General features: G+C 35.7%; 1 protein-coding gene across 1 annotated transcript in view; it reads right to left on the bottom strand.

Moving 5' to 3' along the window:
• Positions 1-2,094: 2,094 nt before the first annotated feature.
• The window catches only part of LOC139970578 (BBSome complex member BBS1-like), a 34,827-nt gene continuing 24,191 nt past the window's right edge, over positions 2,095-12,730 (bottom strand). Inside the window, exons 12-15 of the mRNA XM_071976380.1 lie at positions 11,515-11,648; positions 6,464-6,598; positions 4,761-4,847; positions 2,095-4,131 (exon numbers count right to left, since the gene is read on the bottom strand). Coding sequence (XP_071832481.1) covers positions 4,045-4,131; positions 4,761-4,847; positions 6,464-6,598; positions 11,515-11,648 — 443 coding nt within the window. The 3' untranslated portion in view covers positions 2,095-4,044. The remainder of the gene's footprint in view (positions 4,132-4,760; positions 4,848-6,463; positions 6,599-11,514; positions 11,649-12,730) is intronic.

Below are 12,730 nucleotides of genomic sequence, written 5' to 3'. Positions count from 1 at the left end.
TATATTTTTAGGTTTGGAAAAATTACAAGTAGCACATTCCCATGAGAGTAGGGCCGGTGAACTCTGAGATCGTGGGGACAACTTGAAAAGGCGCAACGCTCACACAAAAATAAACATATTAAGGAAAATAGTAGGTTTACTATGGATATGAATCTTGTATTAAAAACAATGGGGTCACTTAAATTAAAAGAAAATGTTAATGATTTAAATGGGTAATTAACTTACAGATCTTACCAGAGCTGCTAAGTCTAACAAGAAATCCACTGAACAAATTGGAAAATAAAATGCTTAAAAGTCCTAACGAAATAAGAACACAATCACGGCGCGGGTCAACCAAATAGAAAGTCGCGAAATATAATTGCTTCCTTGGGTTACTTCCGGGCAGGTTCACTCTGTTAGGGGACGTCTCTTGGGTAGGTTGGCTCTCTGGACGGCTCTAGACCAGCTTGCTCTTCACTCCCTGGTATCTGGGTCAATTGATCTATCAGCTAAATAATTACCAGACACATTACTTAACCTCGAATCATAAACTTATAAATGGGTCTCATCAGTGTCCTCGAATAAATTTGAAGATACACATCCATCACCAAGAATATTCCTACCAAAACAAAACAGCTATAAAACTGTCTATTTCTCCCACAGTTCTCAAAAGTGATAGAGGCTTGAAGCCAGCACATGTGTTCCTAGAATACAAAGACCATACACAACAATTACTCTGTTTAAAAAAGACAAAGGGCCACCTGACCACAAACTGTTGCCCTGTAGTAGTTAGCAAAAACGTAAAACTCTAGGGAACTCCTCAATCTACCAAAGTAAGTTATCCATTGTCAAATGAATAAAACAAAATAATAAAAGGAAAGATCAAATGTATTTTACATAAATAAGATACAATTAAGCTTACTAAAACAGTTTAAGTGAAATTAGTTTCCTTAAGCAGAATGGAGATGTCAATGTTGAAACGGCGTGTAAAACGTTATCTTGACGAGCAGATATGAGGAAACAGGCTTTGCCACTAGATGACGTCACAGAAACCACTCTATATATATATATATATATATATATATATATATATATATATATATATATATATATATATACTGCCTGCTATGTAGAGCAGAGTCATGTCGCAGATCGCTAGCAGTGTGCAGTTGTTTCCCATAGTTTGCCTTTACTTAGCAGAACAAACGATCACGTACTATTCTCGTGATTAGTGCATACATACGTCATCAATGTAGCAACAGCCGATGGATAGCCTTGCATATTTTACCCATTAACTCCTTTCTTTCGCAAATTTCAGGTTAATCGTATATCTGTAAAACCATCGATCCCTGACACAAACTTTTATCACTAAAACATAAGATATCAAAGAAAGAAATAGTTAAACTTCAAATTGATGATTTGTAAATATTTGAACCTCAAGTTGCTAATGGAACTACACTGTTAGTATATGTACGCTCATCCGGTCAATGCGAGCTCTAATTGACATTTATGCTCGTGTACTTTTTCAGATTTTCCTTTCACAATGTGTACTAATATCGGTCAGAGGAATAGATGACGTTCAACTAGCCGAAGTAGTTGTTTCTATAAATAAACGATATGGGTAAGACGAAACACGCTCGGCTAAATTCACACTGAATTCGTGCCAATATTGACGAAGCGATCGCTGGAAAAAGAAAGATGTTTCTAAAATTCGTTTAAATGCTTAAATTGAATTCTTCCCGAGTAACCAAAATATGTAGAACTGTCATGTTAGAGGCTTATCTCCTATAGACATTTGTTAACGCCTTACTTCAATAGTCCTTTGTTATGGGCATATCCATCATAGTTATTTCGACATATCTCCCAGTCATACGTTAAAGGGCTATACCCCCTAACAGTTCTGGACAACTCAACTCCAAGCAGGCGCGTAGCCAGTGGGGGGGGGGCAAAGGAGGCGACCCCCCCCCTTGAGCATATTTTTTTTGCATGTTTTTAAGATATCGCTAGTAATTTCTCTTAATAAAGAGGTATATCCCAGTGTTGTACCCGAAGTATTGCACTTCAATATACATAGAATGAAAACAGTAGAGAATCAATGAGAAAAATATAGGAAAATTTGACAGTTTTCATTTCACTTTACTTTATACACTTCCACAATTCACATAAACCTTTATATTATAAATCGTTAAAACAAAAACATATATGATATTTAGACCATGGTACCCAACTAGCATCACTGAAAGGTGGGATGACTCCAGGTCCAATACATAAAATATATCATAACAATATGTGATGCACTTCTGCTGTTGTGATGCTCCTTCTGTCCCACATTAAAAATTCCATTAAATGAATTTGCAAGCATGGTTTAACTTATGTAATTGTTATGGCTGTTTTGTTTAGATAACATAATAACACTTATTGAGAAATAACCCCCCTACGCTCTTTTACCACACAGGTACCAGTGGTTAGTAGTTAAAATAAAAGTAACGAGCCCTTGATTTGCTTAAATTAAGTGGCTATCATACTTTTGCAAAGCATTAGCTTAACTATGCTGGTGTTACATGCTCAAGGGCAGTGGCGTAGGAAGGTACTTTTGAGTGGGGGGCTGAAGACTGATGGCTGGCCTGGGGGAGGGGTCTAAGGAGAGGGGTGTCCCCCTCCCCCTTTGGAATTTTTTGCATTTCCAGGTAGCCTCAGATGCAATTTGGTGCAATATAGCACACTTCAACACCCACTCCATTTTGTAAACTTAATTTTTTATTTTCACCAGGCCTTAGATGCAATTTGGTGCTCCAAATGAGATTTTTTTTCTCATTTGGAAATGAAAAAGGGGTTTTCTGACTTGCGAAGCGGGGGGGGGGGCGGAATGATACTTCCGCCCCTCCACATTTTTCACTGGGGGGGCTGGCACCCTCCCAGCCCCCCCGGTTCCTACGCCCTTGCTCAAGGGGATTATCAGACAATTCAAATGATTTCAAACCCTGTTCTGCAGAAATAAATAACAAATTTGGCTGGCTGCAAAATGAGCACATGCTCTATCCTACATATGAAAGAAAATGCTTAATCAAATTTAGAATGATATACTACATAAACATCTATATTCCACCCTAACAAAAGCACAAACAAATGTGAGCTTAAACATTTCAAATGACAATAATTTGTGTACAAAGCCACAGCAAGAACCAAAGTAACCTGAATGCCAAAAACACAATATTCGCTGCCAAACAATTTTTTAAATTGTAAACATTGCTAATTGCTAAAAAAAGAAATCTTATATAAATGATTATCAATTTAAGACCTTCAAAATGCCTTCCTAGACTTCTAAGTGTGTACACTAAATAGGGTGAACAGTGCACATGAGTGGAGCTCCTTTCGCATCAAGCCTTGATTTCTTGTTTTATCTAACTCCCAATTTTCATTCATTGACTACTCAGTTCACAAGTCAATGTTTATAATAAACAATGAATGCATGTGTAACTCTCAACAGTAGCAAGGTTGCTGAAGAAAGGCTATTGAAAAGTGTGGTGTGACTCTCAACAGTAGCAAGGCTGCTGGTAAAAGTAAAGTGTGGTGTGCCATTAAAATATGTTGAATGCACTGTACATGTAATCCATGCTTCCTATTCTTTGCTCCTTCATCCGCTTCCTGTTTAGTCATGGTTTATTTGGCACTTATTCCATTAGTGCCACTCACACTTATCTAGCGTCATACTTTCATTGTGTTACATTTCATACTTTTCATGCCACTACCAAATATCGCTAACATGAAGAAGCAAACGATCAGTGGTAATAGTGTTGATGGTGGCAGAAACATATCCTCATTCATAGTGGCACCCATACAAACACATCTCAATGTCAATGGAATCTTTCAGCAGCTTACAGTCTCCTGGTAAACTATGCAACCACCACAGTTTCACTAACAGGCATGTTGATGACATCAAGAAGCAAACGATCAGTGGTAATAGTGTTGATGGTGGCAGAAACATATCCTCATTCATAGTGGCACCCATACAAACACATCTCAATGTCAATGGAATCTTTCAGCAGCTTACAGTCTCCTGGTAAACTATGCAACCACCACAGTTTCACTAACAGGCATGTTGATGACAGCAGTAATGACTGGAGCTGTTGATGACTCCTTAACCACAAACACCTGTTGTTCAAGGAAATATGGATAGGACATTAAAAGACTTAACTTACATTGTATTCTAAACTGAACTAGAGTTTACAGCAGGGTTGGAAGAAATGCAAGGTAATGTCTTGAATAGGTGTTTTTATTTAGCTCTGAGTGACATAATCAATTTCATGTATGAGTTCAACACTGCAAATTTGAGCCAAAAAGGGATTTGAACCGTTAAACTTTTTCCATCTTGACAAGTTTCAAGACTAGTTTCAAGAAATATCAACTTTTTATATACAGAACATTTTGAAACATATACATATTCCAAACGGACTACAAACAGTGAATCTAATGTGAAATGTTTGTAAATTTACAACTAATTAACAGTGAATAAATTGTAAGCATACCTTGATTACAAGTAATTAACAGTGAATAAATTGATAGCATACCTTGATTACAAAGAAATTAACAATGAATAAATTGAGAGCATACCTTGACTACAAGTAATTAACAGTGAATAAATTGATAGCATAACTTGATAACAAGAAAATTAACAGTGAATAAATTGATAGCATAACTTGATTACAAGAAAATTAACAGTGAATAAATTGAGAGCATACCTTGATTACAAGCAATTAACAGTGAATAAATTGATAGCATACCTTGATTACATCAGAAAGGCCCTTATCACTGATGCTTTCAACCAAGGTTTCAAATTTGTAGTTGAGACCTGGCACAAGGAGAGGCACCTAGGAGGGAAATAAGAGTAAGCAGAAAGCGATTTGGTTTTGTGGATGTCTTGCTGTAAAAGTTGCTCAAAATTCCATGTAACTATCTGACTAATATAAAACAAGTGAGTTAAACTTGTCAAAGAAAGCAGAGAGCCACATTAGATCGGAGACCTACTGTCTTCATTCACAGAACGTAGGTGTACTGAAGTTGACCAAACTATGTTCACCATAAGGAATAGCACCAGAGAACTCAGAGAACAGATAAATTGTAGCTTTAATATTGGAGTAATAATTTTTACAAGGATTTCAGACTTTGACACCCATAGAACTTACTATAAGATAACACACCTGTAGTACATGTATAAGATAACACACCTGTAGTACATGTATAAGATAACACACCTGTAGTACATGTATAAGATAACACACCTGTATTATACTTACTATAAGATACACCTGTAGTACTTACTATAAGATATGACACCTGTAATACATGCTATAAGATACACCTGTAGTACATGCTATAAGACATGATACCTGTTGTACATGTTATAAGATATGATACCTGTAGTACTTACTATAAGATATGACACCTGTAGTACTTACTATAAGATATGATACCTGTAATACTTACTATAAGATATTACACCTGTAATACATGCTATAAGATACAACTGTAGTACATGCTATAAGATATTACACCTGTAGTACATGCTATAAGATATATGACACCTGTAATACATGTTATAAGATATGATACCTGTAGTACTTACTATAAGATATTACACCTGTAGTACTTACTATAAGATATGATACCTGTAATACATGCTATAAGATACAACTGTAGTACATGCTATAAGATATTACACCTGTATTACTTACTTTAAGATATGATACCTGTAGTACTTACTATAAGATATTACACCTGTAGTACTTACTATAAGATATTACACCTGTAATACATGCTATAAGATACAACTGTAGTACATGCTATAAGATATTACACCTGTAGTACTTACTATAAGATATGACATCTGTAGTACATGCTATAAGATATTACACCTCTAACACATGCTATATAGATATGACACCTGTAGTACTTACTATAAGATACACCCTGCTGCTACATGTACCAGCTATTAACCAACGACCGCACTCCAAGTTTGGATATAATCTCATTTAATGATGTGGAGTTACCGCAATTTTAAAATTTTGGTCCCTCATTTTAAGCTATATTATAATTTCCCACTGTAATACATGGTCATACTCCCCCTCCACCCCAGGGTTCTCATAAGCCACAGGAATTTCAAATCCTGCATGTCAAAGTTGCCAAGCTGGGATTTCCCGCAATAAATTCCAGCGCTCAAGTTGAATTTTCCAGATGTGTTGATCATTTCTGTACTTGAAGGTCTAAACGTTTACACGTGCAAACTGCACAGCCCTACTACATAGAAAGTATGAGAAATATCCATCACTCCATTGTTGAGTTATCAAGGACCCAAGCAATTGTCACAGACAAGCGCCAACCTGACTGCATAGGTTTCTTTGCTTCCAGAAAGGGACTAGAAATCATAGATTACCAGAATTTCAGACATTTCCTGACCTCCAAGCAATAAACTTAAATACTAACTTACTGGGATCATAGTTTTCTGGAGGGAATAAAGCTTCTCATCATAGAGGAAACTGATCAGTGTATTCATAATCGGCACTGCCAAAGATGTATTCTGTACATTAACGGTCATCTTGAAGGTTGGTCCGATTCCTTGGACCTGGTGAAGGGTGAAACCAAAATGCAGTCCAAATGAGTATACATACAAACATTCTATCACAATAAATATGCCATCAAAAGTACAATATTCTGTCAAAAAGACTAGTGGCAATAAAAATGAGTATATAAAAGCAAACATCTACTCAAAAAGAATGAATACACAGGCAAACAAACTTGACTGACAACCTGTGTCTGGAAGAATTAGTATACCGGCAGTTTACAATTAGTACAGTATATGTATAGGCATCTTTTAACAATGACTTGAGGTCAGAATGAATAAGTATACATACCAGCACCTTTAATAATGATTTGATATCAGAAAGAATAAGTATACATCTGTTAAAAATGACTTTAGGTCAGAAAGAATGAGTATACATACAAACATCTTTATGACTCAAGGTTAGAAAGATTAATTATACATACCAGCATCTTTTAATAATGACTTGAGGTCAGAATGAATAAGTATGCAGACAAGCATCTTTTAACAATGACTTGAGGTCAGAATGAATAAGTATGCAGACAAGCATCTTTTAACAATGACTTTAGGTCAGAAAGAATTAGTATACAGGAAAACATCCTTAACAATAACTTGAGGTTAGAAAGAATTAGTATACAGGAAAACATCCTTTAACACTTACTTGAGGTTAGAAAGAATTCAGGAAAACATCCTTAACAATAACTTGAGGTTAGAAAGAATTGGTATACAGGAAAACATCCTTTAACAATTACTTGAGGTTAGAAAGAATTAGTATACAGGAAAACATCCTTTAACAATAACTTAAGGTTAGAAAGAATAAGTATACAGGAAAACATCCTTTAACAATGACTTGAGGTTAGAAAGAATTAGTATACAGGAAAACATCCTTTAACAATGACTTGAGGTTAGAAAGAATTAGTATACAGGAAAACATCCTTAACAATAACTTGAGGTTAGAAGAATTAGTATACAGGAAAACATCTTTAACAATAACTTGAGGTTAGAAAGAATTAGTATACAGGAAAACATCCTTTAACAATGACTTGAGGTCAGAAAGAATTAGTATACAGGAAAGCATCCATTAACAGTTACTTGAGGTCAGAAAGAATTAGCATTGAGACAATCATGCCTCAGCAATGACTTGAGGTCAGAAGAATAAGAATCTTTACAAACATGGAGTATCAGTCAAAACCACAGTGCTAAGCATACCATATATTGCTGGAGACACTCAATATTTACAAGAATCATCCCAAATTTGCAGCCAGCTGTAGTAAATGCTCAGCCGAACTATCCTGTATACTTTTATACTTTATAACTCTCTTAATGAGCAAAAGATCATTTTTACGGATGTAAAGTATGCTAAATTCCATTCTTATAGCATATATTAGTTGCAATAACAGGAAAACATTTTAATGAATACTTTTAAACTTTCCTTTTTTGTACTACAAAATGCATGTAATATGGAAACCTTCCTACATAAATTGTGTTCCTATTAAGAAACACCATAATGTCATGAAGTGACATTTTACCTCTAAGTCCCTATCCAAGCTCCTGCTTGCTCTTTAACCCTTTGATCTTCAAGTTTCCCCTCATTAATTCCCACAGTTCCAAATAAAGAAATACATTGGAAATTGTTTGTTCCATTTTCCAATGTCTAGTTTAGGGGCCCATATTTTCAGACAAAGAAAAACACGTCCAAAAAAATTAGGACCAAGTGTTGTTTTCTTTCTTTAGCACAATGATTTAAAACCACTGTAGTGCATTTCTTGGAGTTAAGAAGTACAGTACTGATTTCGCTTTACTCCCATCGAAAAAAAAAACAACAATCGATAACAAAAATTGAAAATCGATAAAAAAGTTGAAAATCGATAAAAACAATAATTTTGTTGACAAGATTAAGACTACTGCGGGCACAGTTGTCAACGAAGTTTCAACAAAATTTCCACGAAAGTTATCGCGATCAAAAACCGCAAAGGCAATTCTAGACATATCAAGGTTGTGAGTTGCGTTGAATCCTTAGTGTAACTACAGCCGTTTTCAGATTATACCAGAAGTTGCCGAGGAATATTACAAACGTTGCAAAAGTTTGATTGTATATAAGCGAAGTAAGTTCTGTACTATGTGTTTGAAAAATGATTTGGCTACAGGTAGGATAATAAAAACTAGTCTTGGTCGTTCGTAATTAGCACATTCTACGACTCTTAAGTTATAGGCTAGTATTAAACTAAGATAAGTTTAAGTTAACTCACCAAGGAATGCAGTGGTCAGAAAAATAAGAAATAAAAAAATATATCCACAATGAAACAGTCGTAGCTGGATATCAAAGAGATCTTCATTTCCAATAAATTCCTGTGTTACTTGACGTACTACAGTACCGTTTACTACAGAACCGCACTCACTTTCAAACTTTTCTGAGGGAGCATTCTGTCCAAAAAATCCCCCCCCCCCCGGCTTCAATGCACGCAAAAAAAAAAAAACATCCTGTTATTTTCCCCCTAACCCAGCTACTGTAAGTTGCCCTCGAATGCAGATGGACTGCCCTGGTAATTAAGGTTGCAGCCTGGGTCTGGGCCACCTACAGTATGCTGCTTACATGTGCACTCCCTACCCTGGATATCCCCAGCCACCAAACTTTTTTGAGAGGCTTACTGTAGTCCAATCATAAACCTGGCTTTGTCAAATTCATGCCTACCATCTATTAATTAGCATAGTATTTATCTTCATGAGGGGTTTAGCACTGCAGAAACTTTGGCTGGCTGCCTCTAGAAGCAAAAATTATTTTACCCCTACTGTTCGTAATGGAATGGATGTTACCTGTAACTAAGTTAATTGAAAACCAAATATTCATTCATATATATATAAGTAGAACAATCCAGCAGGGATAGAAAGTTTATCTTGAATGAACCAATCAGAAGTTGTGCTATTAATAAAACTTGAACACACCTGGCCAGCAAGAGAGTTGCAAACAATTGTTTCCATGACTACTAAGAAAATAAAGCAGTGGCTTGGGGCCCACGTTGGGGAGAAACCTGTCGAAAATGAATATATTTTCATTGCTTATTTGAGTATTTTACATTGGGAAGAGCTGATCAAACATTACTGGGGAGGGCTTTCAACTGGCCTGACGGCTTTCAACTGGCCTGACGGCAGGTAAATTTAATTCAATGAGAATGGGGAGTTTTTATGAGTCTCCCCGTATGCGTCACATGAGAAGTAAATATTTTGTTTTTCGGTTTTATCATCGTTTTTCAAGTGGAACAGCTCATAAAATCATATCAAATGAAAATAATATATATTTGAATATCCTTCCTTAGTTTTACTAATCAGGAATGTTTGATAGGGCATGCAATGCATCGTTCGAATATGTAATTTTAAAGTAGAATTGAAAATGAACGACATAAAACAATATCTGTGAAGCGTGTGGAGCACAACTTTGAATATTTGTTGTGAAAGAAAACATAATGAACGATGTTTACTGCGTAAATAAATTTTGCGGAACTGGTATAGAGAAATTACGTACTGCAGCTTACGTCAGAGAAGCTCATAAATGAGACAGGTGGATAGAGCGCATCAAAATTAGGTTTAGGAAATCCCTTCACAGCCTACAAAAGTTGATATCTCCTTCCGTTTTTGAGTTATAAGCGATTTTGTGTTTTTGTGATATGGTTTTCAGTATATTTTCATTCAAAAGGGTCGTTTTTTTTTTTGTGTGTGTGCTATCTTGTTCGGAAATGATCCGAAATGAAAGAAATAACTGTTAAGTTTTTCCACTTTTGGTATAAAATTATTCTATCAAAGTTAACCTGAGTAACATGTCTTATGCCAAATCTATATTAAACCAAATAGAAAAAATAAAAAGAGAAAACGCCTTTTTGAAAAATGGAAGCGTCCTCGCAGAATAGGCGGGGCATCTTTATTTTGCTTCAAGTAACATGTTTTCGCTCGGAAACAAAGTTTCATACTTCAACTCTAATAAAAAACCAAATTTACATCTCTTAATAATAACTATTTTTCATAATCTGCAAGTAAACCAAGTTTATTTATGTCCATTCATTGTTATTTAAATGGTTAAACAGAACTCCAACTTATCAAGAAGGGTGCCTCGTGGTACATAACTTGTACTGCAACCTCCAACATGGCCTGGCGAAGTTAAGACTTATGTCACTGTGTTTGGGGTTCACAGTCTGAAAACGTCCCCCGTCAGTTTTACTACATGTTTCTTTGAGTGTTACTACTCATGCAAGCCTGAGAATGCTTTTGTAAATATTCTTGCTTTCAAACGACTGTACCAAAGTCTAATTGATACTAATAAACAAAGTTACGCATTTTCCGACGTTTCCCGTAACCACATATTGACCTTCTATTTTCGTTTAAAAAAGAATTTCAACGCATCGTTGAAAATTCCACGAAGGAAATGACTGAGATAACCAATCGTTAAAATTTGTTGAATTTCGATAAAAATCGTTGAATTTCGATAAAAAACAAAGAAATTTGTTTATTTTCCTTTTAACGAATTTCAACAGGAGTTAAGCGAAATCAGTACTGTAGCCATGTTAAAAAGTTGTCCAGTAAAAATAACTAAGCATCAAATCTTGTGGGAATAAATACTGAGTTGAGGTTGAAGTGGGGAATATTTCTGATTTCCAGTTAGCCATTCTGCCACAGAACAATCCCTCTATGTACCAGTAACAGAGTACTTGGGCACAATGTGTTGCTGAACAAACTGAGCACCACATTTGGAAGAAACTGAACTAATTCTTTTTCTCTTAGAAGAAGAAAATCAACAGTAAGGACTTAGTAATGATATAGTTGCCAGAAATATGTCTACATGTTATGGTTTTCATGTCTTAGGTATTACATACCTCATAATTACTACCTGTAGATAAAGTAAATCTGCAAAAATACTTAGGTAACATCAACTCACGGATAACGAAACTCACCTGGGCTGCCAATTTTAGAGGTTCTGATAAATTTGTTGAGATGGGGTTCATGCTAGAATTTAGGACCTTGACGTATTCTCGTGCAGTATTCAACCGTAGCCTGTACAGGTCATGTTGGAACATGCGATGCATAGCTGTAATCATAGAATAATTTACAGATAAATGCTTTCAAACTTTATCATTATTACATAGTTATTATCATAAATATAAAGATTCCAAAGAGAATAATAATGGCAGGGCTGTACATCAAACAATAACCCAGTTGCCTGCTGCATGTGGAAATTATGGCAGGTAAACTCTCTCTTATCTCAAGTTGCCGGATTGGGCAAGTGATAGAAGTGTAAATATGAACCACAAATAGAAATCTTGGAGCGGTTGTTCTTGATTTGTCCTTTGCAAGAACGTTGCTTCGTCTCGACGATCTTTACACTTTCCACAAGAGACTAAATGTTACAGAAGCCACTTTGTAGGTTTTTTCACCAATGTTCTTTGAAACTGTTTGAAAAAAAATAGGCCTAGCTGCATATTAAACATTCTGTGACATGTTTTACAATGTTCATCACTCTCTTTTGGTGGAAGAAGATCAAACTACATACTTCACATTCACAGTATTCCAATGTGCATTACGTAGGGACTTGCATCTTCCTAACCTTAGTTGACAGAAAGTATTGATGTTGTAGTTTATTACTATACTACAAGTATGGAAACCATAAAAAGTGATAAAAGTGCTGAGCTAGTTTTGCATTTTGGTGAGTAGATTTGTAGTCACACTTGCCAATTGGTGAGTACTTTTGAAAATATTGTCAAGGCCTGAGAAGTAGTAACCTCCTCTTTGGAAATAATATCAATCGACAGTGAGTTGGAACAAAGTAGTGATGTATCATGTCATACGGCACATACCACATAAGGAAAGGTGTGATTGTTTAATTATACGTACATACTACCAAGTTTCTAGCATATTTATCAGCTTGAATTTACTGCTTTAAACCAACTCATGCTTTCAACAACTGACAGCACTGACTGACTCTACCAACTAACAGTACCATCTGAGAGCACCAACTGACAGCACTGACTGACTCTACCAACTAACAGTACCATCTGAGAGCACCAACTGACATCACTGACTGACTCTATCAACTAACAGTACCATCTGAGAGCACCAACTGACATCACTGACTGACTCTATCAACTAACAGTACCATCTGAGAGCACCAAC

Source organism: Apostichopus japonicus, chromosome 8 (assembly GCF_037975245.1).
Source record: "Apostichopus japonicus isolate 1M-3 chromosome 8, ASM3797524v1, whole genome shotgun sequence".
In the NCBI taxonomy this organism is placed as follows: Eukaryota; Metazoa; Echinodermata; class Holothuroidea; order Aspidochirotida; family Stichopodidae; genus Apostichopus; species Apostichopus japonicus.
Note: the sequence above shows the minus strand (reverse complement) of the source record. Positions and strands in the feature narration are given on the sequence as shown.